This window comes from Ptychodera flava, chromosome 17, assembly GCF_041260155.1.
Source record: "Ptychodera flava strain L36383 chromosome 17, AS_Pfla_20210202, whole genome shotgun sequence".
NCBI classification, from domain to species: domain Eukaryota; kingdom Metazoa; phylum Hemichordata; class Enteropneusta; family Ptychoderidae; genus Ptychodera; species Ptychodera flava.
In genome coordinates this window covers 26,539,867-26,567,617 of record NC_091944.1, presented here as the reverse complement: position 1 = coordinate 26,567,617, position 27,751 = coordinate 26,539,867, and the positions used below count along the sequence as shown (strand labels likewise).

Sequence of the window (27,751 nt, the reverse complement as noted above, 5' to 3'; positions counted from 1 at the left end):
ATGTATACCCTTGCTTATTATAAAAAAGTACAGTGTGTGCGCATGCTCAACGTGTCATTTTGGTCATAATACAGCACGTTCAAACTGACCTGCACTCATACCTTCAAGTTTGTAAGGAAATCCAAAAATGCATCCTTTGGATGTCGCAGAGACCTCAATTTAATGTTCTATCTGTCGAATAGATACAAAACACCCAGGAACTGTTAAGTATAACCGGATAAAATTTCACACTTTCATTTTTTTCATACACTTTCAATAGTTACCTTGGAAATTCTATGCAGCCATGAAGACCAAAACAAACGATGACATTAAAGCTGTTTGTAAAATCAATTGTTAAACACTGATACAAGTTACAGAACAGGAAACATAATTATTTTATCATTTACTAGCATGCCTATTTTTAAAGTGCTATACACGTCGTCTGCAAAATACTCTACCCTCTAATCAGTATAAAACATGTCTCTCCGTAGAGTTGTAAACACTTGTAGTTTTTCATTTCTTTAGTTTAACTGACATGTCAGTTAAATTATATATTTAACATCAAAGAAATCTGGTAACTAATTTATGTGCAACGTAGAAATATAGCCGTTGTCCTCATATTAAACCGTGCTTATGTAATATAACCTTGAACTTGGCACTCTTGACCCCATGGGTAAAAAATAACTGTAGAAATCTGACTAAACTAACAAAGTCCTAATTAAACTTAATCCTTTAAAAGAAATTCTATTGTAGCCTATTGCATGATTAGCACTTGCAGTTAAAATATCCCTTGATTTATTTGTCAACATTTTTATGTCTCTGTCGGAAGCAGATCAGTATTGCACGTACAGTGCAATGGCGAACATCTAATTAGAGCGACCATAGGTAGCGACTGAAGGAGTGCTCTATACTGTAGTATCTCGCGATCTATGAAAATTGCGTTCTATGTATGTATGTATGTATGTATGTATGTATGTATGTATGTATGTATGTATGTATGTATGTATGTATGTATGTAGTATGTATGTATGTATTATGTAGGTATACATGTATGTGTGTGTATACAAAATGTAACAAGGTTATATAAATGTAAATTTCGTAACCATGCAAGACGTTCTTGTCGGAATGACACAACTCTAACCAAAATTACCAGTAATAGAATATTTTTCTTCTAACGTGATCCAAATACTGTATTTTGTTTAAGTTTTCTTCTCATAAACTTTCGACTTTTTAAAAAATATCGTATTTACCACACATTTTCTACGTTTGCGCTTGGTTTTTAGATTTGATATCCTAATAATTAAGAGTCCATCATATGTTTGAAATAGGAATGTTTGTGAAAAGAGTGGTTCCACATCACACCGTTCGCGTGAAAATAACTCAGTCTATTTTCGAGTACAGAAAACTGCCCTGTACTGAATTGCAAAAAAAAAAGGTTTTTGCTTCAGCACGTTCACAATGCAACAAACACGTTGCAAAACAACCATATTCCTTTGTAATATTTTGAAATGTTGAATTAAAACGCCCACAACAACAATTGACCCGCATGATGTCGCCCAAACGCGATATTTGGATCATCTCCTTCTTAGTTCTGATAATAAAGCCAATTAGGCAAAAAATGTTTCTGGTCCTTGACATTCAGCAAAAGTGATGCGGCAACGCGGTTTTCTCCCTTTCTTTTCCTTTCTCTTTTTTTATTCCTAACAATGCTGGTTTATTGATGCAACAGTTATTGTCTTTTATCACTGGCTGCATAATATTTCCGTTTTCTTTTTAGCATTTTGGACATGCAAAACAGGGATATCAAGGATAGCTGTACTGATGAGTATGTCACACACCCCTACCTACCACTCTCGAAAATAAGCCATGACGCGCAGGTTCTGAAATGACGCGCGGTGACCAGAAACGATCTTTTTTATGCCTTATGGTATGCAGGCGCATGTCGCTCATTTCTACATTCAATTGGAGAACTGGGAGCGAAATGTTCGCAGTATGCTTCGTCCTGTCAAGGCTGTAATACTGTGTATTACAGCATAGGCTCTGGAGACGAATAAAATATACATTTGTTTGATAAAACAAGAATAATGAAAATATCAAAAGTTCAAACTATTGTCCTCATAAGTCTCCTAAATTTTTACTCTGTTTATTACTCCATTACGTTGTAAGAATGTAAGCAAAACAAACACAGCATTTTGTCTGACATCATCGTGCTTCATAAGAAGCTTCCACAATAAATGGGAGAAAATGTCAGCGACAATCCTTTTTTGTACTATTGACGTTTGGCAGACCGGCGGTGGTGAACGACAAGATGGTAGAGAAAAGGAAATGTCGAACTTCGCTTCATAAACGTCGTGTTAATAATCCGTTGTCTGAAGAATATTACTTGTGAATGCAATCAAGTTTGTTATTGTCTGACTTGGGAATGTGTAGTGTCTATTTCACTCCTTTTTCCTTGTTAGGGCGCCACCCGCCGATGAATTTCTTCAGCTTCATGGCATGCAATTTGGACATCTTCATATCTTCTGTTAGCATATCATTGGTGATGTCACAAAGCATGTCCCCGTCGATGTGATTGCGACGAAACTGCTCCACGTACTCGTTCAAGTTCAGGGTTCGCAAAACGTCACACACTTCCTTAATGGATAGCCCACGCAGGTCCTGTGGGAACTCAGAGGTGTCGTTGCTCGGTTTTGGCTTCGTGTCGTCGCTCGGTTTTGGCTTTGTGTTGTTGCTCTTTTCTGGCTTTGGCGGTCTTGGAGGAGGAGCGCTGGGATCTGAATGTCTCGGAGGGACAGCCGGGCCCTCTGGACCCTTTTTCTTTACGATCCAGTCTTCGGGGTCCTCATACTGTTGATCCCTGCTTTCGAGAAGAAGTTTGGCAGCCTCGTTCAATTGGCTGCCTTCAGCTTCTAATGTCTTCTGACACTTTTTTTTATCGCCACCTGCAGAGGCGCCCCACGAGTTTTTCATCAGCAAATGACGATAATCATCATATTCTGTATTTATCACGTTGGGGGCGCTACTTCTGGTACCCCCGGGGGTCGATGATCCACTTTGCACAAATTTTGGTTTGATTGTGTCGTATTCATTCTCCTCTGGCGGCACTTCTCCAGCTTTCAGGAGGTACACATCTGAAAAACAAAACAGGAATGAATATTTACAGAAACCAATGATGAGCTTTGTCATTTCCGTCTGTCTTTGTCTGTCTTTGCCTTTGTTTGACTATCTGCCTGTCTGTCAATGCCTGTCTGTCTGTGTTTGTATGAATGTTTGTTTGTCTGTCCGTCTTCACCATCTCTCTCTCTCTCTCTCTCTCTCTCTCTCTCTCTCTCTCTCTCTCTCTCTCTCTGAGAATCCTAGATGGAGCTAAACTTAGGGAATGGTCAGTTTCTTCTGCCGGGGGATAGATAGGAATGGGTGGATTAAAAACACCATGACCACCCTATGCTAACGTTAAAAAGCACCGATATATATATATATATATATATATATATATATATATATATATATATATATATATATATATATATATATATATATATATATATATATATATACAAATGTATATATATATATATATATATATATATATATATAATATATATGTATATATATATATGTATATATATATGTGTATAATGTGACCATTAAAATCACACTGATTCCTCTCCCATTGAGCATTTCCAAAACAAAGTGACCTCTATCACCAAGGTCTAAAACAGCGTGACCCACAGAAATTCAGCCCCGAGGGCTGAAGAAACAGACCAATCATTTGAATTGTCAACTTTAAAGGGCCTCTGAAAATCGAATTTTTCATCCGTACTACGATATACAGATTCATACCATGTTGATAGGCAATGAAGTCTTCAAAATTGAAGGAACTCTTGGCCATTTTGCTGAGCTTGTGCACAAACTTCATCCATTCCTTGTTACCGTTGGCTGTCTTGATGTCCCCCACGGCAACTTCTATCTCCAGCGGCATCGGTAACACAGCGATGGCACAGTAGGCGTTCAGATCGTGCGCTGAGAGTGTTGATGTGCCGTTCACAGAGAGAGAGAGAGAGAGAGAGAGAGAGAGAGAGAGAGAGAGAGAGAGAGAGAGAGAGAGAGAGAGAGATTGAAAATTACAAACAGAAAAGGGAACCAACTTAACAAGCTGCAGGTTTGGAGTTGTGACCATTTCAGTCCCACAGGGTGCCAGATTTTTGAGCTGAAAAATGTTAGTCACTGCACTGCATAAAAGCAGCAACAAATCTCTTAGTCATAAATTGCGGCTAATCTTGTCGGTGCTTTTTTATACATGAATAAAAATCCAATCACGTTTGATTTGATAAATTTCTATACATAATAGAGATGTTTCTTGTCAGAATAATTGTGTTAATATTGCATGCAAGTAACAGGACTATCAGTGAGAATTTCAAGATTTTCATGAGCTTCGGAAAGTGACCCAATATTCCATCTGTCCCTACTTTTCAACTATGAAAAGAACTTCAAAATGTCCCATGTGGAGCCCATCTCTCTTGATGGTATATGCGACGCCTGACTGTGGCGTTGTACAACAGATTAAGTAAATAATCAAGCCAACAGAATCGGTGTCATAGCAACAATCATAATCAAATACAACTCCGTGATCAGATCAGACGCGTGCAATTTTCACTTCCCTGTTTAGTTGATGTTTCATAGCGTTGCCGCAAAAAGAGAAATTCTGGGAAAATTTTCATTTACACACTATTGCATAGAACTGTCATATCTCTATCATTTCCTTATGCTGGTATGAAGCCATTCTCATGTTTCCCTCATTTCCAATGCCCGCAACCTTGAACGTGAGAAAAATTCCTCACATTCCCCTCCTTTACCTCCAAAATAATAGAACAAAAAACCTGTCGACACATATGCGGCACAAAGATACCAGTATGAAGATTTGATAGCCGGGTATTACACGTTCACACACCCAGTAGCCTATGATCGGAATTCAAGACATTTCTCAACTATCAGCTAAATTATTCAAAAAAGTGTTTAAAAAGAGTGAAAGAAAGACTGGAAGGGGAATTCCGGGAGGCACTACGCTGGCGTGTAGATCTGGGTATAACCCCGTAGTTAGAGTAGTTTTAGTCTTTGACTTAGTTTATTGTTTAGTTTAGTTAGGGGCATCCTGGTGTCTCTCCCTTAGCAGTAAAATTGCCAACCACCGTATATCTTCGTCTCCGTGTGAGTATATAAGTTTCCCAAGTATTTCCCAGCTTAAGTTCCCGTGTACCTCGAAGCTAAGCCAAGCGAGTAAGATTCCCCGACGACCAAGAGATCTGCCTAGACGTTCCCCACGACCTTCCCTTTTTTTATTTTGACAGAACGTTATCTTTCCCATCTTTCTCATGTTTTGCGAAGTTTTGAAACAGAAGTTTGCGAATTTGCCTATTTCTGTCGCAAAAATCGTTCTATACTAGTTCGACTATATGCCCACCGGATTATATAGTATATAAGAACAGAGTCATCCGTGATGCAAAGTTGCACTTCAAACAAGGCCACTGATCAACATGTATTGAGTTAATTGACGATATACTTAAAAGGCAAAGCTTTGATAAACATCAAATCAACCCCCTTGTACTTTGACCCTAACACTATGCACAAGCTAAATATCTGAATATTGAATTCGTTCAGTTAAACGTTAGCAATTCATATAGAATGCACTTCGTGGACAGATATTAATACATACTCTCAAATTTTTACAATATTTTTAGTCTACTACTAGTGGAGCTGATTTTGAAACTAATGGAATAAATACAGTTTTCGCTAGCTTATTTCAGTGAAAATCGAAAATTTTTCCTCTACAGAGATCACACAACAGGGATGGCAGCCATTTTGAATTCTAAGTGTCAGGAGATATAGGATAATTTGTTTCTCTAGTATCAAATTCTACACGACGACCGCTGATTTGTATCCTCGGTTTCGAAAGGGGTGCTTTAAAGTTCCCTTACTGGAAAGTGAGAGCAAGTTAAGTTTTTAGTAGCAAGGCTGGTACTACAGTCGTCCTCTTTTGTCTTTACCTTGGGCTATTGTATTGGGAATTCGAGACAACTCCAAGTTTAGTTGTGCTGAAAAAATTGAATATTTTTTGCGTTTGAATGTCATTTGTCTGCGTAATCCCCTCTCAGACACATTCCGTTACGATGTTGTGGGTATTCTGCACCTTAAATAATGTCATACAGCTATTGATATGGTAAGGTAGGACGTGCCTCTTGGACACATTAAGACTAGAAACCTCACAATTCTTTGTCGGTTTGTACCTTGTTCAAATAAGAGAGACCTACTGATAAAATTAGGTTCATCGACTTGTAATTCTGACAAATGAAAAATTAAAATTTCCCATAAAGTTAATTGCGCCAATTTTGGATTAAATTATCACTTGAATTGTTTCATCTAATTTGCTCTTAGTTTCAAAGAGTTGCCCGCGCAGTAACCATTAAGTTTTTATCCTCGATTGTGAAAAAGACTGCTTTGAAGTTTGTCGGGAGCTACTGGAGCTTGGGTAAAAAGTTAAACTTTGACTTTCGGGGAGTGTCGTACTTCATATATGAACAAAGTCATCATTTGTTACATTATTTTGTCACAGAATTATGCTGTTTTTTTCCACCTCAAATCCAGGCCAAAACTGTTGTGTTTGTAGATGAAGCATATATCTGTAAAAAGAATAGTATAATGAAGATTTTGAAGTCAATAAAAGATAGCAAAAATAATGGCAAAAGACGATTTCACTGTCACTTCCAGAATACAAGGTGAGAATCGTGTGATGATGAGGTCATTATCCCTGGATGACCGGTCGAGGAGAAAATGACCAGTCCCTTATGTCATCACAACTGGTTTATTTGCATGTTAACTTTCCGGCACTGTTGTACAATTATGCCACAGTCCCTCTATCCAAGGATAGAGGGAACTGTGATTATGATAATGGTTATGTAGTTGTAATGTCAGAGTTTTCTACGAAGGGTGTACTAACTAAGGATGGCACGCAGCACATGCAGAGAGTCAGTTAGACCATAGACAGCAGCTCCCGCTACTTTCTATAGTTAGACTTGGATCTAAAGATGCAGTGTCAGCCAGTGGAGCTTCATGCTTTCCTGTGAACTAAACGTGCAGGTTTAGACTTCTTGCTGCTATAGCTTCTAGCTGCTTCAATATAGGTGTTAACTTGAAAGTGTAATTAACCGGAGATGTTGTGCTATGCCCAGTGAGGTATATCAAAGGTTTTTCATTTTCAGCTTTTAAAGAAATACATTACGCAGGTAGCTGTGATAAAAACTGACATACTCACGCAATAAACAGTGTCCGACAAGATAATTCACAGAATGGGGCCTCAGAAATGTAATCTCTCCGAAATCTCGCACCTCGTCGTAGAATTTCGGTTGCGAGACTTTGACGTAACTTCCACCTTTCTTCGCCAGGCGAACCTTGACTGGAAGGTCATGACGTTCTAACAGGACAGGAATGCTGAGTGGTTCTGGCGGAGGCTCTGGAATGACGGAAGGGAGGAAACGATTGTGAAAATGGTGAACACAGCCAATAACAAGTGCTTATGTCTTTCATTACACGGCACAGATGGTTGATAGTTCAAACCAAAGCTCATTGGCGAAATCGATTTCGCCAAGGTCATATCGTTTGTGCTGAAAGCGCGCCATCGTGAATGTATAGTTTACTTCTTAGATTAAAATTCATAAGGTAACAATATCAACGACAACAACCACAACTACAACAAAAATACGACGACAAAAACAATAATTGCAATGACAGTAATAATAATGATGGCAGTTATGATGATGATGATGATGATGATGATGATGATGATGATGTTGATAATGCAATATGTCCTACGTTTTATCTTGTGGTTGTACATTCGAGTTTCACTCGCGCATAGAATTACGTTGATAAAATTAATAATATTTTCAACGCGGGAACATTGTACTCTTTCGAAGTTGACCGAGCCCGACAGTTTTGAAAAGAGACCTTCACAAAAGCTTTTCTGAGAAAATTTCTCGAGAACTTGCAATGATACGAACACAAATGTCCGACACCGTCTAAAGTTTTGACGCATAGTTGAAAATAGTACGCTCTTTCGTTGAGAAGGGAGGGGTAACATGCATTATAGTAAATCAAAGTAAAGTTTAGTACGAGAGGACTACATTTTCTGCACTTCTTAGCGTAAAAAAATGAGTATAAATGTTTAACTTGAATTCTGGCAAGCAGGATCAATTTTCCCGACGGTCGACAATAAGCTTTAGAAAGTGGCAATGGACCTTGCGCATGCGCACCATGGATGTAAGCTTTGCGCGTTATCTGCAGTCGAGCATGTACAGGGACCGTGGGTTTAAATGTTCTTTCCAATGTTTGTTATCGTAATTCTTGTAAACACGGAAAAATGATAAATTTTGAACTAAAATCGATTAACAATCTCTAGGCAACACTATTTAGAGAGGTTACGGGAATTTTACGCAGACGACAATTTTCATCTAATTATTTTTTTAGGATAACTCATCATTCAGAGCCTAGTCTCCCTGAGAATATAAAGCTTTGCGTAAGGTGCTGGATTAGAAGTTTGAGCTCAGACAGAACAATATGACAATAGATCACGTCTTTACTTCTGAGGTGACCCCGACATGGTGGGTCAAAGGTTATCAAATATCAACAAACTTCAAGAGAGGTACTTTGACCTCATGCTATCAGACCCAGCCACCTTATCATGGTTACTGAGCTACAATCGAAACAGGCGAGATAAACAAACACAGATCATCTTTACCTCTTTTTTTCTTCTTTGTGTCATTTGAATCCGGAATAACCTCAAATTTGTAGGCAAAATCCTTGGAGATGCTCAGGTGCTGTCCGTACTTGTCCTCCGCTACGATTCGATTCTGTGTGATGTACTCGTGAAAGAGCACGATCTGTCGAAAGACGGTGAGCCATGATGACATGAACAATGATGAATAAACTCGAACTTTACAGAAAGCAATTATTGTGACGTCATTATAGGCATCTGATTTCGTCGTAAAGTGTAAAGTGTAAAGTTTGATGAGTTGTGAGACAAGAGAGATGCAGAATTTGTTCACGCTCTCATTCCATCTCTCAAAATTCCAAACAGCTCACAATAAATATTTCAGTGATGTGCTTCATTATGAACAACCCTAAACCATTTATAATATGTTATTAGAATTGCGAATTGCTAGAAATCTTAGGGGTTTGCGGGAGCGCTTTTTCACAGAGGGCCTCGGGAGAAATGGGACATGTTGATATAAACAGAACAAAGATGGCCGCCTCAACAAAGATGGCCCTCTCTACGAACAGGCGTTATTATAGGCCGGTATCGCGCCTTTGTAAGGTGTGTTTGACATTTTGTCGTCTTTTTTGATAAGCTTGCCTTATATCAGTCCGATAAAGACTAACAGTGTACGGAGACCTATAACTGCTTTCATGCGATATTTTATCGAAAAGTAGGCGTCGGTAGTGACCGTGAAAACGACATTAACTTCAACTTTTGACAGTATTTTCAACATTCAAAATCCCTTTAGTCAGTGAAGTGTTGAAACACAAAGCAGGTAGCCTTGTAAACACAACACGTTGGGTACAATATACAATTTTAATATATTAAATGATAAATGAATTCTATTCCAGACCTAGAATTCAGTTCTGGATCGGAATCATGATTGTCACCCACAAACTGTGTTGCCAAGTTGAACAATGGACGTTTGGACATGATTTTAATAGGGATTATGAAAAAAACTATCTTTAACAAACAGAACAAAGGTGAATATAAAATCGGCTACATTAAAGAAAATGCACATTTTTTTCTAACTCTAAAAAGTTATCATAAAATCGATATTGCCTAAGCTGTAAATCGGAATTAATTTAGCAAACTTGGGATCCATGTCAGCCACCCCTGAATAATTACAGTAAAGCTTTGATGTTTATCAGGTTATGTGAATTTCAGTATCACATCCGTAACACTTATAAAATCATGAACCATAATGGCACACGAAATTCAATACCTCGACACAAAGCGAAAAAAAATTATTGGTCGGTTTCGGTATGCACACGTCATCTCAGTCTACAGCAGGCGTAATTCAGCGCTGTCAATGTCATTTCAAGCTCTTATCCTGAGTAAACTTGTAATTTCCTTTGTAACTAGCAATAATTTCGATTATTGTTCGCTGAGCTTGAATGTGGAGAAAACGTTAAAATGCTTGAAAGAGACATTGTAGCAGAGTGAAACGCGCACTATAGTGATAAAGCAGCTACAGTTTTCTGGCGCAATAATAACCCGGATTGGTGACCTATATTAGGATACTTCATTTGACCACAGTGGATGGTGGAGGGACTGTGATTTAACTTTCAAACGTCAATCTTTAATTGAAGGACAAATAAAGGAACTTTATTGCAGCAAAGTTTGTGACCCGAACGTAACACTCTCCAAATAACTTCGTGATCACTTATCGCCGACCGAAACACAACTTTTATTACAAGTTGTTTTGCGTATTAAATCATGGTGTCAAAATGTTTCATCTGAACGCGACTTCTCGACGGTCACGTGACAATGGTTATGTTGAACCCTGTTCTACGGTCGTTGCTCAAACGATCCTTAGCTGTTAGACAGACTTGCGAAAAACGTCTCCATAACAAGAACAGACAAAGAATCGAAACAAGACTGGCGAGTACTTGGTTCTCTGCTGGGCCGTGTTACAAACCTAAGGGGCATAGCTTGCTGAAATAATGATAAGAGCCCCAGGGCGGGCAGGTCCATACTGGAAGGGCGGTATCGCTCGGACCAACTGTACTTAGATGCACCACAAATACACACTTTAACATATAACGAACCACATGTCTTATATGAACCATGTCAGTGAGAGCCTTGGACAACTAGGCAGAATAGTGCAGTGCAATGAGAAGGACATGCAGCATATGTAGTATAACTATAATATTGGTTAAAGAACAGCACGACAAGCCGCAAGAAGGGGACGTAAGGCGTGAATACGTTGTTTACCCTGCGACGACATCCCCTCGTAAAGGTCCACTACACGAGAAATAAAACCATGCCACAGAAGTGTAACTCGTGCTATCCGCGGAAACTCACAGAGAATAGTCCTGATATGATGCTATGTAACTAGAATTATATCATACCAGTATATTGACGGTGCAAATACAGCGATCTGATTGGTCGAGACGTGAAAAGAAACATGGTATATCGCGATATACCACGGCTGGCACACGCAGGATCCATACCCATTGGAATACCAATTGTTTAAAGTAGTTTGTTGGAAACCTGGAAATGGTTTTCAACGATGATATGTTGAATAGCTATCTTTAATAATTACAAACATCGATAAATTTTCGGCGATTTGTTTCGTTGTAATGCTTAAATTTTGAATTTTGCCCTAGACTTTGAGAGAAAATGGTTTCTTGAGGAAAGTTTGAATGTTTAATGACGTAGTTTTATTCAGATAAACTTATGACCTATGGAGACAGGCACGTGACAGTCACAAGGCGCACGGCCGTAATAAATTGACTGACACGTCCTTCCGATAAAATATAGACGTGTCAGGGACTTATATTTCATTATTAACTGGACACTTTTTCTTTCGATTACCGGCACTCGTCTTTTGTGTTAAGAACGATAAAACGTAATTTTAACAGATGATGAGTCGGAACGAGGGACTTACTTTCACATAGAATCCGTTGAAACACTTTACAATGGGCGCGTAGTTACAGCCTACATAATAACAATAACGTACTCTGACGTAATATTTCGGACAAATGGCCTTTCCTTCTCCCCCTCTCTCTGTCTGTCTCTGTCTCTCTGTCTCTCTCACACCACATGGCATCGGACGACCGTTAATTTAGATCTTATTTACGGGATGCCGCTGATGCCGTTGCTCACTTCCGACAAGCATTTGCGGCTCCCGCGGGCTATGATCCGATATTTCATGGTGCCAACGCCGTGCAGGTGAAGCAGAAGTGCTTCGAATTTTTTTCTGCTGCATGAAGTACTTTCATATACGGGATTAAAGTGCATCTTTCACCACCAACTTTCACTAGCCTTAAAAAGGAAGCAATAAAGCCAGTCACGCTGTGTTTTATTCTCTGCATAAACTAGTGAATTGAAAACGTATTAAAGCTATTTATAGTAGCGATACAAGTCTTACGTTGATTGTTTTTTAAGGTCGACGGTTTTAACTTTCCATATATGCACTCTACGCAGCTCTATAGCTTCCATCTGCACACTACCACCGATCCATCCCCTATATACCACCTGGTTTCTGTCCAGTACCCGGAAAGGTGACCTTAGGTTACCCTTCTTTTATCTGACATCATGTCGATCCTCACCCGCGCTGTGTCTGTGAACCCTTTCACCACAATGGTTTGGCCAAAACGTATCGTTATGGTCGGTCGGTTCACTGGAACTAGGGGTGATCAGGTCGAGATCTGACGCTATTCGACAAGGGCTTCCGAGGTACAGACTGAAGGGCACGGTAGCGAAAAAACATCGCTGTATTTATGCTAACTGTGGGTCCATAGCTGTGGTGTTTTCGGACGGGATTCCTGCCTTTTACGGGCTGGTTTTGACTTTTTACGATTTTAACCCCGCCACCCCGCACCCCGCGGGGTTAAAATCGTAAAAAAGTCAAAACCAGCCCGTAAAAGGCAGGAATCCGTCCGAAAACACCACAGCTATGGACCCACATCGCTGTATTTATGCTAACCTATTGACCTTGTTTGTCACGAGCTGACGTCTGGGTTCGCTTTGAACCGGGTATTCCCCAATTGTTGAAGACGAAGAAAGCTTGCCACCAAGAACAAAGTACATCTATTCCAGCAATGCATTACCTAACTCTCTCACCAAGGCTGTTATCTATCCTTTTAAGAGTCGGTAGTGTCAAAGATGGCGGCCGACCAACCATGACACTTCTGTGCAGTGTATAACCATAGACCCTCGAGGCTCTATGGTCTAGCAAAAACTACTTCCAGAAGTGCCCATGTTTAAGCAAAAAAATGTATTACAGTACGAAACACAATTCTCATATATTAATGATTTTTGTAGGGGAGATTTTAAAACTACTCGGAAAACATCCGCAGTACAATACTGTGGCGAGTGACACGACCGAGAAGAAAGTTTAATTATATAATACAAAGGTAATATTATTCTGTTGCATAACACGCATAATGAATACTGTGTGAACACTGTCATTCACAAGACAGTAAGGAAGAAGTCAGGTTTGGAGTTGACGAACTATTTTGATCGGTTCCCATCTTAAACCTATCTTAAACCTATATATGGGATGTCAAATGTGGACAAACGATAAAACAGTACAATTTCGTGTGATTAGATGACTCAGTATATTATTTACTGTACATTGTCTCGTTAGTATACGGCACCAGTAGAGAATATCTCATATATATATATATATATATATATATATATATATATATATATATATATATATATATATATATATATATATATATATAAATCACGTCACACACACATACACACCACACACCACACACACACACACACACACACACATTATATATATATATATATATATATATATGTATATATATATATAATTAAGAGGCACTGTCTGTAAAAACCTGCAGAGCGCCTATATGAGGTGGCCAAGGGTAAATTTCAAAAACATATAATTATATACCAAAAGATAGGCCGTGACCCAACTAAAGTACCAGTATAATAATTTTGTTGTGCTACCTTCTGTTACCATAGTAACAGCGTTTGAAAAATAAGACGTCAATGGCGCAAATTTTACATCAAATGGTCAAAAACAACATTTCTATATAACAAATATACCAATATTTCACCATCATTACTTGTCTTGTCTAATTTTCCAATGTACAAGTCACAGTAAAATAATAACGCGAATGGTCAAGTCAATTAAGACAATGGCTATTATTTGACCTTTGACCCCATCTTAAGTTCGTGATAGCGCCCTCAAGTGGCCATGTTTTTCGGATTTGTGGAAAGAGAGGAAACTTCTCAAATTCAAACGTGTTTAACTCAAAAAGGAAGCGGGACCCTAATAAGCAGATATAATATTTACTTTAACCCAAGACCGATGTCTAATAGTCCAATTAAAAATGTGCGGGCACTCATTGTTTTTTTGCTTAAATTTTACTTTAAAATTATGGAAAATTAGAAATATTTGCTAAGCCTTCCCGTTTTTAAAAAACTGTTTAGTGGAGAAAAACTAAATTGAATTAAGATATCTTGTATACTATGAAACATCATTTTCAGTTCTATCAAAAATATTAAAAATCATATTAATTTGGAAAAGTTTGTTGCCATGGCAACACTTCTAAAAATGGCGTTTTCTCGTCATTTTCAAAGATTTTCACTGATTCTAGCACAATTCCGCGTGTCCCTGTCGGAATGGATAGTACTCATATGTTATTATTCGTAAAATACGTACATTTTAGTTGTTAAATTTCCTTGTACTGCCTTCATTTCTGTTTCCATTGATATCGATCAGAGTAGTATAAATGATTGAAATTATTAATGTTTTTGTAAATTCTTGCAATAATTATACAATTAGTTAAATTATATTATACCAATTATTCTGCTGCATGCATAGTTGTTAATATGAATAAATATTACACACGTCACAAAAAATAATATAAATGTTGTGTTATTTATTCGATATGGCACCAAATTTCGGTTAAGGTCAAAGGTCACTGTTAAACCAACAGAAATGCTTGATTTTATTGGGGATCTATGGGGAAACGAGTATTTGGCGAACAGGAGTATTTTAGTGTTCACAAACATACAACCTTATGTCATCGAACACATACAAAATTATAACACGTTTTGGAAGAATCCAATGTGTATTAAGTCTTAATAAAGTATACTGCGCCTCTGTTATTATAGTTCTGCGCATGCGCAGTATGTCACAGCTAATTTCCGGTATGCCAAAACAACCCTTCCTTTTGATGTTTGTGTACACATCTCTATCGCCACCATTTATCACTTGCATATATGATTCAACAGTCCAATTATGGGAGACTAAATTATATAAAGAAGTTATGGCTGCATTTTGAGGTGTTTTATCATAAGACAGTGAGTGCATAGAAGCAGAATATGCCCTATGCTGTGAAATAACGCACTAACAGTGGAACTTTTAGAGTAATTTGGCATTTGAATAGTAGCCTTTAATTTCGCTCTGTTGTTTATGATGCGGTTTATAATAAGACATTATTGTTTGTTATGTACACCCATGATATTCCCATACCATATCATCATTTGTTACCATAGCAACCGAACTAGCAGGCATCATTAAACGCTGACTTAGATCAACTTAAAAAGTACAGCAAATGGCCTTATGTGAAGAGATTTGAAGGTGAGATGCAATCTCTGTTACCCCAACTTCCTATGGACAAAATCAAATCCAAATGCCACTATATCGGAAATGCTTTGAACAATAATGCTAAGAAAAGGGTAGACGCTATTATCGCTAAAGAAAGACTGGATAACCATGAACACGAAACTACGTCTAGACTTCGGCTGCGATCTTCATCGTCTGTGAACGTAAATGATGAAACCAATGGAAAAAACTAAAGGAAAAAGCGCAGCAATCGTGTTCAGGAGAAAGATACCGATCCACCATTGTGTACGGAATCCTGTAGATTCGACCGTAGTAGTCGGGTAATATGGTAAGATGTAGTCTGTGCTTTATTTGGTTTCATCTTCGCTGTGTGAATGCTATGCTACTGAGGATGAAACGCAGCGGTACTTCTGGCCGTGTCCTGAATGTAGAACTATAACAAAATTGTTGAAGTCCACTGAATTGAAACTAACTGAAATGTTGAACGTACAGGCCAAGTTCAGAGTTGAAATTTCTTCACTTCAGGCCGTAAACTTTGATTTAATAAGACAGCTCTCTATGAAAACGACTGAAAATGAACAACTACGAAATAGATGTCATGAACTTGAATCTAACTGCGAGTCCATGCTACAGGAACTCAATACGCCATGCAATACGAATACCGATGTGAAGAATGACTCCATTTCTAATTACAGCGCAGATAACGGACAAGCTCTGCCCAATCTCCATCAATTCGATCGCGTACAAATTCCTCAACAGCCTACGAGGACCACTCTGCAGCTGGCCGCCAGAAAAATGTAAATAAGGTATTGTTCGTTATTACGCAATTTTTCGAGCAATTCAACTGACACTGTTGTCAAGCGTCTGCCAGGTGCTACCATAGATAGAATCTGTCACTTCATCGCCACGAAATACTCTGGCAACGATCCTTTCAAGGAGGTTATTTTTAGAAGTAGGTGGAAATGACTGCAGTTCACAAGACCTCACTGTTGAAAACTTGACTGCTGACTATGATCTACTTTTAAATGAAACAAGAAGATTGTGCTTGAGAAAACTAGTATTCTCAGCATCTGTCCCAGGATTGACCAGTCAAATCCTGACCTTCTGGTCTGAAAATGGGGACCTTGCCGCTGCATTTATTGATAATGATGCTAATTTTCGATTTCGGGATGGTTCAGTTGACATGTCACGTCTCGGTTACTGCGTGATGGTGTGCACCTAACGTATTTTGGATGTGATAAGCTCCTCACAAATGCACATGCTGCTTCACAACCAAATCTCCGTCTGCGGGAAGGCGCTTTACATCTGGTAGCAGTAAGCACAACAATGTCTACAACCGTCGACACTCGAATTCTCAACGATATAGCGATCAAGCGAAATCTAGAAGAGCGGTATACTGCTATCTGTGTGGCGAATCTGGTCATATTGAGAGAGTCTGCAGACATGGAATCCGTATCAACTGCTGGGCTTGTGGTCTCCGGGTCACAAAGCACAACACTGTGTGAACTTTCGGCAACGTTAGAGTCTCAGCGAGGAAGCTCAAGCCGTGGACTCTGTGAACACACACGCTCCTCGGACAAGCTTTTCGAATGGTCTAAGATTGGATATTGGAATGTTCAATATTAACAAAATTGATCAGATTACTCATTATCTTTCTGTTGACAAAACGTTTTCATTGGAAGTATTGTTTCTTGCTGAAACCTTTTTTAAGTAATACGAACTCTGTCAATGATTTTAAAATTGCCGGTTTTCAAATTGAAAGAAAAGATAGGATCGGAAAAAAGGGCGGTGGTCTTTTGGCTTATATTCGTTGTAATGTTTGCTACACGAGAAGGTCTGACCTGGAATCTGATGTCTTGGAAATCTTGTGGCTTGAGATCAAGCCTCCTAAAAGTAATAGTTTTTTAGTTGCTGGTGTTTATAGACCACCTGGTACCTCTCATAGCATTGATATTTGTATTGAATCGAATTTGGAAAAGGGTTTCTATACTGGTAAAGAACTTTACTTATTGGGTGACTTCAACATTGATTTATTCACGGAGAGCGGCCAAGTCACTATATTTACAATTCGCTGAGTAACTTGTCCTTAGTTCAACTTATTTTGCTTCCTACAAGACCAGTTTCTAAGACATGTATTGATCATATCTATACTTCCAATCGAGAAAATGTTTCTAGCGCTTTTGTGCCTAAAATTGGAATTTCTGATCATTATCCTGTTGTAATGGTACGTAAAAGAAACTCGCATTATCCACATGTAACTTCTCATCTCACGGTCAAATTTCGTTCGTTTACCAACATTAACTATAGTCTTTTTCTCCGTGACCTTCAGCATGCGCCGTGGTGTTTAGATGATTCTGCGACTGATGTAAATATGGTGATGAGGATTTGGGTTACCATTTTAAACAAAATTTGTGACATTCACTCTCCATTTATTGAAAAACGTTTCGACGTGTTAGACAACCGCCATGGATGAACGACGATATTTTGAATGCCATACATGAGAGAGATGCTTTTCTTAACCAAGCAAACTCTGATGCTAGCAAACTACCTCTTATAGGTAATAAAGGAACAAAGTTGTCCATATGATTGAAAAGTCAAAACAAGAGTATTTTAGAGATTGAACAGAAAGGTTCGAATGCAAATCTCTCTGGGATATTTTAACAGCATTTTCAAACCTTCAAAAAAAAATACTCCGATTTTAGTTAATGGTATTCTTGTTTCTGACCCTTCTGTTATTGTGAACGCTTTCAATTTTTTCTTTTCTAATATTTCAAATACTTTAAATGTTACCGTCAACAAAGAAACCGATTTCTCACTGTTAGAAGATCATCTTCGTGGAAAACTTGATGATGCAGTTTTTAACATTCCGCACTTGTCTTCTGAGTTTGTTACAACGGCACTATCACAGGCGAAATCCACAGGTGTCGATAACGTTAATGCTAAGTTATTAAGTGTGAGTGTCCCAGTTATTTCTTTTTATCTCACTAAAGTGTTAATAATGCAACCTTTCCTGAAATTTTCAAGTGTGCAAGAATTGTTCCGATTTATAAGGGCACTGGTAATGTAAATGAAATGTCAAATTATAGGCCAATTTCAATTTTCCCAGCAATGTCTAAGATTTTAGAGAATCACATTCATTGTAATTTGTATAAATTTTTGACCGATAAGAGTCTGCTGCATACGACACAGTCTGGTTTCAGAAAGCACCATTCCTGTCAAACGGCCCTTTTACGTATGTGCGACGAATTATTACAAAATATTGACAGTGGTCATCTTTCTGGAGTTCTTTTTCTCGACCTGTCTAAGGCGTTTGATCTTGTTGACCACGAGTTACTCTTAAAGAAACTTTCTCTGTATGGACTGAATAATAAAAACCTAAATTGGTTTAAATCGTACCTTTCTGAACGTTCACAGATTGTGTGTCATATGGGTAAGACTTCTGAAAGACAGAAAGTATCAGTTGGAGTACCGCAAGGGTCGATACTTGGCCCTTTGCTTTTTTACCATCTTTATCAATGATTTGCCATTATCTGTAACTTCTAACTCTCATTTAGACATGTACGCCGATGACCAGACTCTTCTCCCATCTGGCTTTACGATTTCCCAAGTCAACAAGTCAAAAATTTACTTCAAAATGACGCTATTGGATAACTAGCAACGGTATGTTAATTAATGCAAACAAAACCAAGGCTATGTTAGTTGGGTCGCGGCATAAGCTACACAATGTTGACCGTCGTTGCGACAAAATTGATGTTGTCATAAATGATATAAGTATTTCTTGTATTAATTTTGAGAGGATCCTTGGTGTGACTATTGATGATGTGGTTTCTTGGAATAAGCATATTGACAATATGTGCACCACACTGAGTCAGAGAATAGGTCTACTAAGACTCTTACATAAACTAATTCCTTTTCACCTTAGAAAAATTCTGTATTATGGTTTAATTCAATCAACTCTTGACTATTGTAGTGTGGTTTGGGGAAATACCAGTAAGAACAACATGGACAGGGTGTATAAAATGCAGAAAGAGCATTAAAGATTCTACTGAAGGCAGATTTTGATACGCCGAGTAATGATCTTTTCAAAGCCGCTGATGTTCTTTCCGTTAAGCAACGTATTTTCTATTTCACTTGTATCTTAGTCTTTAAATATTTTGAGAACTCTGTTCCGACGTACATTGCAGACATGTTTTTGTGCCTTTAATGAATGTTCATGATTATCCCACACGCGCAGCAATCTCGCGTAACCTCCTTCTTCCTCGAACGGAATCAGGTCACAGAACTTTTGTAATGCGTGCATCCAGAATTTGGAATTCCCTCCCAGAAAATCTTCGATGTAGCCCTAGTTTCAGTATCTTTAAAATACAATTGAAACTTTTTATAAAAGATAACATTGACTTATAATTTTTCTGAATACGGTCACTTTATTTATTCTTAATTACTTTAACTACTCATGTGTTTAATTTGCTGTACTTTTATTTGTATTTTTATTGTATTTAGTGTTTTTAGGACCCATGGAAGATTACGGCCCTGTTGGGAACTTTTACAAAAAAGGTGTCTGTAAATGGGTTATCCTTTAATGTGAATAAAAAAAAAAGTAATTATAAAAACATTCATATAGTCTATTTTTGACTTCTTCTACCTTAAAAATTCACGCTGTGACCCCCTAATTTTTTAGCCTTATTTTCTTTCAAATATCCCCTTTAATTTATTCTGAAAGTTTCAACAAAAGTTTAAATCTGGAAATGGCAAAAATAGTCAACGGTTTAAAACGCGCCAATTTTCAGCATTGAAAAAGACACAAAATGATGATATAATGCAAAAAAAATATCGACTTTGGTAAAAGTGATTCGTTCACGATGGGTTCATTCTATAATGACCTGAACACATGACAGCACAACCAAAACAATTATATTTAAAGTCGTTCTGAAAGCGCATTCGGAAATTTGAGATGTGCAGTGATGTCTCGAGTACACAATTCAAGGGCTGTTGGCGATCCATGGCATTCACTTGCTTTTCCGGCAGCAATGCCGACATCACAACCGACAGCTGTGACAGAGATATCCATTTCATGACAACAGGTAGATCTAAAATTATTGTGAATTGAGAATAAAACAAAATTACGTTCCTAATGATTATGTGCTTGTACCTCTCTCAGACACTTGTACACACTCGCCTATTTCGAATCATGAATGGCTAAGCTCTCATACGCAGCATTTGATGTGATGCGATAGTAGGTCTAATCATTCGACACTCGGGGCATTGCTAGCCAGGGTTTCTCCTACTGCCTCCATTTTTCCAGGTAAAGCGATTGCTGATAATGTCACAGCCATTCCAGATAGCAGTACATTGCTAGGATTCATCAAGTCACCAAGCTGAAATATGACATTGACTGACATTGACTCATATTTTGATAAATAATCGTCAAGTCAACACACCGGGATCGCTATCACCAATTTGAAATTTCCGCTGTTTCGACCGATGCAGGTTGCTTGGATGTTATCACTGAATTTCACTTCCGAAGTTTGTAAAAGTAAAGAAACAAAACTGTTTGGTGTGTCGAATTTATTTTCGTTGATAATATCATGGATAAAAATGCCAATACTCACAAATTTTCTCGGAGTGCACCGGCGGCTGCTTCCGGATTGCGGCAAGCGCGTCTATTGTTTACGTTGGACTGCGTGTTGCAGCTATGGTTACGTAATGTCATTCACCTTTGACCCCATAGTAACAGAAACCTTTGGATTATTTGCTTTTTATGTCTTCACTTACAAACGTCAAGGAATCCCACGAGCAGTTCCAATGACGGTAAATATTTTTATAATTGTAGTAGAAGCAGTGCTTACTTGTTTGCTGTATCTAAATACTTTCTAATGTCAAATATTTTCCAAGGCGACAGACTTTCAGTAAATACATACAAAAAGTCCAACCAACAGCTACTTCAAGCTTACAAGGAAATGTGTCATCGTATTTTGTTTAGTTTGGACTTTGAAATTTTTCAAACTATTTTTTTTTGGTGTGTGTTAAATGTCATATTCCATTTTTTCGAAAGTAAACTGTTAGCAATAAACCGATGATGAAGATAATAACAAAGAAATTAATTTATGAATTCGTCACCCTTACACCCGGAGTATATGTATTCGTATGGTACGAAAAAACGTGTCACGAAGTTGCTACTTGTGTTGTTGTTGTTGTTATTTTTGTTGTTTGTAAATTTGAAATCATGTTTTTTTGGGTTTATTTTTTGTCAATGGTATCAAAAACGAACTTGTTGATAAATGATTAAGACAGGCTTTAGCAAAAATCAAAATAAGAAAGTAGCAATATTTCATCACTTTTCATGGCAGCATAACAAAAAAAATAACTGTTTGCCCGCAAGTTTTAAAAGTGATTCACAAAACATTAGTCATGTTACGTAACATGATGTACATGTCACCACGGGATCTCACACAAGGGTTACCATTTTTAATTTATAAAATTGGAAGTTTTTAATGCTGAAATTTGCTCAGATTTCACCTCTCCGGCATTAGAGCGCCCTCTACGGTAGAGAAGGGTCAAAGGTCAATATAAGGTTACGGACGTGTTGAGGGAACTTACTCATGACAAATATATATACTGATACCGTCACTTTTTGTTAGATAATAATCTACAATATAGTGAATATGTTGCATTTTTACAGAATTTTCAACTTTTTAAAGGGGAAATCGTAAGGAAATATTAGGTCCTCACCATATCACGTGACATGGCCTGTAACATCAAAATGGGTCCGTTTAAACAAAAATTAAAATTCATTCCTTCTTAGTTAAATTATGCCCTATCATATGTGATATGTTTCGTCTTAATTGAAAATTTGACCTTGGCCACCTTTTGCAGGTTTTTACAGACAGTGCCTCTTAAGTATACAGATGCCTATGTATACTATATGTTGGTCTATTACTGGCGTGGCGTAGTTTTTTTTATATAAGAAAGGTACACACATAATAGAATACCCTGCTTCACTTTCAGGTGTAGCCTAAAGTTCAGAACATTTACCAAGTAGCGTGTGATCTATGTTACCAGCAACTTAATGTTGGATAAACCATAGACAGTAGAGCCCCCCTTCTACAGTCTATGGATACGCTGAACTTGCCAGGCGTTGAAGTCATGGAAAACAAAATATTGATGTTTCCTTCATCGGTGGACTCAACTGTCACCGACATTGCGTTGTTGTTGTGACCCTACATGATTAAAAGCGGGAAGTAAACCAGTGGTACATAAACGTGGTAACATTTCCAATTTCTGGATTTTTTTCTAATTTGACGCGTTCGGAGGGTGCTAGACCAGTATGTATATGAGGCAAGAAGTAAGAAATAAAGAATTCAGCAAATAAAGTTTGTTCCTACCTTTAAATTTTTACGATTATATAGTCGGATATATGTTAAATTGATTGGACAGGTAAGACTTAAAGAGGTTCTGTCAAGCAATATATCAATATTAGCAACTATTCGATTCGGCCGACCTTGAAGGGTAAATCTTCAAATTATACAATATCCTTACCTCTTCCCCTTGGAGACTGTCTGGCGAGGACTCGTCCACGCCGCACCAACCGATCGTCACTTGTATAATCTGCGGTAGATCATAGTCCTCGATGAGCTGTTCGACGGTAATCGAATCGTCAGACCACTGCACGAGTTTTGCCGGCAGGGTGACGCGGCTTTGGTCGGCGGCCTTGGCTTGGACGCGACCGTGCGTCGAAAACCCAGGCCTTTGCATTGAACTCCTGTAGTGAGGCAAACACTGGGACATTGGTGTAAAACACTGCGTGGTTGTCAAACGCTTCTGGAGGGATTTGTTCTTCTCGGGATAGGAGAACCCGCAAAACGCGGAAATAACTTGGGAAAAAATAACAAAAGCTAAGCTGGCCAGTCACAGTCGTTCACAGTTTCCTGGTCAAAGTTCACACCAGCCTACCTACTTGCGTCACAATCTATAATGGTACAAATGTCCGTGGGTATAATCGTAGACCGTTTAGTGCAACGCCTCATTGCTCCTTTGATTTGCATGTTGGAATGCATGAGGATGTCACGTACACGAAATACCGTCAAGAGACTCGGTACAAGATGCTATTTTAAGGAAAAACAAACAAAAACAAAAAATAAAAAACGTACTCATTAGCGGTGGTACCGTGGTGCATTTCATAACAAAATGACAAGATCATTTCCTGTGAGCAAAATGCTAACTCCACAGGTTTCCTTGATACCTTTTTACTGTGTATCTGTTTATCTTCTTCGCACTAGCAACAACTCAATTGACTCCTCGTACACTTTAAAAAACTGTAGCGTAACTGTAGCGGTAAAGGCTAGAGCGTCAGTTATAAACTTCAATAAAACTATTAAAACATGAAAGTAGTCAACACTCTCTGTGGAATAAAAAAAACTAGACATTTGGGGTCATAAGCATTGCAGAGTTATCGCCCATTGAATCTTCTGAAAAACTGACCAAATAAGAGGAAGCTGGGCAGTCCTTAGTGTATTAACTATGGTAGAGGTCCCCTAGCTTTTAAAAAAATGTTTGAAAAGGGAAAGTCATTTTTTACTGTTTTTTAGGAAAGTTTGACAAGGCAGTGCTTGCATTCAGAATGCGTGACTGCTATTATAAATGCATTTTTAGATTCTTTGAGTGTCAAAGAGGTGTCAAAAGTGAGATTAACCAAAAAGACTGCTCTTTGACTTCAAAAGAGGGGTGCAAATATGGCTTGTTTTCAACAATTTTGACAGAATAACAGTTTTCCTACATAATTTTATACCAATTAAATCCAACCTTTGAAATGAGATATGGACATGGAATTTTTACAGCCTATTAACAAGGTTACAGATAAGATTTGTACGGCACAATTTTCCTGTATTTGAAGTACTTTTTGAAAAATCACATTTTGAAATTTGAAAGAATTTTTAATAATTTTTTGAAATGTAAACCCATGTAAAATCATAAAAACAAATTTTATTTACAAATCCTGCCGTACAAATCTTACAATTAATAGTGTCATCATATTTATAACTAATTTGGTAATATTAATTTATTATTAAATTCAAAGATGTAAAAAAATATGAAAAATTAAATTTTAATATTGATTGGTGTCATATTTCAAAATCATGGCTACGAATATACAATTTTTATATTCTTTGGAGAAAGTATTAACTATGGGAGTTATCCTGAAAATTTGAACTAAATATCTTGATTCTAACACTTGAAACTTGACATTAACTCTGAGAAAAGAATTGGTGCAAAAATAGCCTTTACCGCTACCTTAAAGGAACGTTTCAGAAAGATACACAGAAAGAAAGTGGCATGATCGCTTCAGGCTTAATCAGCTCCCTTCATCTTTGAGGGATGCAACTTGTCATAAAGCAATGTGATATACATAAAAATCGTAAGGTGTGATATAAATCTTTACAATGTATCTAAAAAGTAAGATAGTAACACTGCTTTTTTTCATAATCGTTTTTGTCCACACACTGCCAACTACAGCATATAAAACTATTCAAAAAGTCGATATTTTCACTTTTGCATAATGAACTTTAATACCCATGCAAAAGGTGGCTGACATTTTTATAACGGTCGCTATTCTGAACTTCACAGTTACTTTATAAGGATGTTTCTATTTTCACGTCAACAGTTGATAAATGTATAAACTGAAGACTGTTTTACGCATACCTCTGAATCCGTGACACTCATTATTCGGCCAACAATTTTTCACCGAAGAGTTTATAAATATGAAGAAATTAGCATTTTCCATGTAAACATGTCAATACAAACCAGACTTTCCATAACTGACCCATTCTTACTTCTAATTACTTTGCACTTTTGTGTTTGGTGAATGAACTCAAAATTTTCAATGAAATCAAGAGAGCACGTACAATAATAAGTCTCTCATAATTTCGAAACGCCTTTGAATTCCCAGATATTATTCGAATATTATGAACCCAAGTTGTCAACCTTTACAGCCTATGAGATTCGTACAATCGATTTTCCCCACTTACAGATTCGGTAACTAGGGCAAAACAGAGCAAATCCATTATTGGTTCGAAATTTGCTTTTTCATGTAGACGAAGTAAATGTAAGGGGTCTGTAAAACGGAATAGAATGCTATAGACATATACAAGTGTATAGGCACAAAAGCTGGCCTCTATTCTGTTGCAATTTCAAATATTAAGTCTTCGAAGCTTTGAACCATATACATGCAGATACACCAACCTTATTTTACGCACTTCTTCGTACTTCAAATGATCTCTTAAAGCGATAAGCAATCTTCCTTGGCAAAGTTACTCTCTTCTGGTGAAATTAGGATTCATATTTATCTACAGTAGGTCACTGATATCTGACTCAACACCTAATTTAATGTACAGCACTGGTGATCTTTACAATACAGATCTCACGCCGAGGTGAAACATCATTTATTATCATACATGTAGAGTTCACAATGCTTTGTCTTTGAATAGACGCTGGATGTATTTTGTCATACGTGTTACATTTTATGTATGCCTTTCTAACAATCAACTGGCAACTGTATTCTATCACAAGTTGACCCACAAGTAGACTGAAAAGTCAGTAATTGCATTCATGTATTGGCGTGGACGGGCCTAGAGAAATACATGAAAAAACACAACATATCAATATATACTACTTAGAAACTCTTTAAAATGTCATACAAGATCTAGACTGATGTTGACTATTTTTGTTTCAAAGAGTCACAAAGTTAAGGTAGTATGCGCCTCGAAAGTGAAAGACTTAAACTTTTGCTCAAACTTTCCTGAATGAAACTTTCAACCATTCTCTTACCAAATCAACAATAAAAAACAGAGGTCGCCGTCCAAAGTTGTGAACTAGCGAAACAAATTACCCCACACCATTTGCGATATTTGAAATTCAAAATGTCCGTCATTCCTGTGTTAACTCCGTGGGGTAAAAATTAAATTTTAGATTTTCTCAAAACTAAGCCGGCGAAAGTTTTTCTTTCTCCAAGAGCTTTAAATTGAGCCCCCACAAGTGGTAGAGCAAAAAAGAATTGTAGAAATTTGAGAGTCTGACTATCTGTCCCCGAGGCGCGTTCTACCTTAAAAGTATACCAATGCAGCCTGAGATTTTTGTCTCCAGAATTTCCACAGGTAAGGATCGTAGAAGTTTTATTTCTTTCAGAAAAGTAGGGTCACGTAACAGTCGTGAAGCTGAAAAAACCCTGCAACGGTTCGGAAAGATGACGTCATGCAAACTATTGTGCAGCATATCACAATAGTCTTCCATACAATAGAAACATTTAGAATTGCAATCAAAAAGTAGCATGACGTCATTTGATGGCATAGACTAACTTGTAGAATCGAAAGAAATTTACACTTATGGTAATGATAAGCCAAAGCATACCTTAACTCGTTTAAAATTGAATTCCACCGAGAGTAACCAGATTATAGTAGACAGATTACTATCGCTCAAGTAGGAACAATGAAAGCATCCAGTCACGTACCTGTAGATTTCAATTTTTATTTCAGATATGACCTTTGACCCCTCTCCAAAAGCGAAAACGTTCTATGGCTAATGGAAAATAGAAATTTCAAGTCGATACAATGTTGTGATGTTACAAAAATTGATTAATGACAAATAAAATTGATGAAGTTAAGGTGACTCTTACTCTTGAAGTAAAATTAACAAGACTGACCGATACAAACACAAAACGTCTCGCCGAACCACTGAATCGTCTTCATCTTCGTTATCGGATTCTACTTTCGTGGTTTTTACTTTCATCAACTCACTGGCCATTATAGATGTTATTTGATGTGTGAGATGAGAATACCAATCGCAAGCTGATAACCATTCTAGTGTCGTTTTCAATGTGCGAAGCAATCCTCTTCATATCTTCCGTGGAAGGTGTTTTAGTTATTTTCATACGTATCATATAGCACATAGCCTATAGGGCCTATGTAGTAGTCATTTTTCCTTACCTGATACAACAGGCTCATGAAGGCAAATGAGCGCCAATGAATGGTTCACCAAGGAGCACAGTCCAACAAGACGGCATTGATTTATACGGCAGATAACTTGTAAAAATGAAGTCGTTTGCCTAATGATCGTGATTTCATATGAAACTCATGAAGCAAGTGATAGAGAATTCCCCCCCTTGCAAGTGGTACAAATCTTCTCACTGTGATTTCTAGCAGGATTGTGACTCATTATTTTCGCCCCACTCGACCGCTTTCACGTAAAACAGGCTTTCACAAAGTCTTACTCTTTGTTTGCGATTTCTTTTGAAATATGAGGCATCTAAAATGATCTTTGTGAGAAGTTGGAACAACAGTGCCTGTCAGAGGAATCTAAACCTGTCTTTTACCTCAGCAGAATTTAAGGTAACGGTAGTATGCTTCTCGAAA

General features: G+C 37.7%; 1 protein-coding gene across 1 annotated transcript; it reads right to left on the bottom strand.

Moving 5' to 3' along the window:
- Positions 1 to 135: 135 nt before the first annotated feature.
- Positions 136 to 23,386, bottom strand: LOC139115903 (uncharacterized). Its single transcript, XM_070678324.1, has 5 exons — positions 22,890 to 23,386; positions 8,768 to 8,909; positions 7,289 to 7,486; positions 3,823 to 4,002; positions 136 to 3,110 (listed from the first exon to the last, which is right to left on the bottom strand). The coding sequence occupies exons 1-5, from the start codon at positions 23,136 to 23,138 to the stop codon at positions 2,413 to 2,415; spliced, it is 1,467 nt and encodes a 488-aa protein (XP_070534425.1). The 5' UTR covers positions 23,139 to 23,386; the 3' UTR covers positions 136 to 2,412.
- Positions 23,387 to 27,751: the final 4,365 nt, after the last annotated feature.

Bases quoted from the DNA above. Each gene is read 5' to 3' on its own strand.
- LOC139115903 (XM_070678324.1), bottom strand. From the start codon at position 23,138: ATGTCCCAGTGTTTGCCTCACTACAGGAGTTCAATGCAAAGGCCTGGG. The intron at 7,487-8,767 runs GTAAAGATGATC...CCGTCATTCCAG, and splicing joins CACAAAGAAGAAAAAAAGAG to AGCCTCCGCCAGAACCACTC. The intron at 3,111-3,822 runs GTATGAATCTGT...TTTGTTTTTCAG, and splicing joins CTTCATTGCCTATCAACATG to ATGTGTACCTCCTGAAAGCT.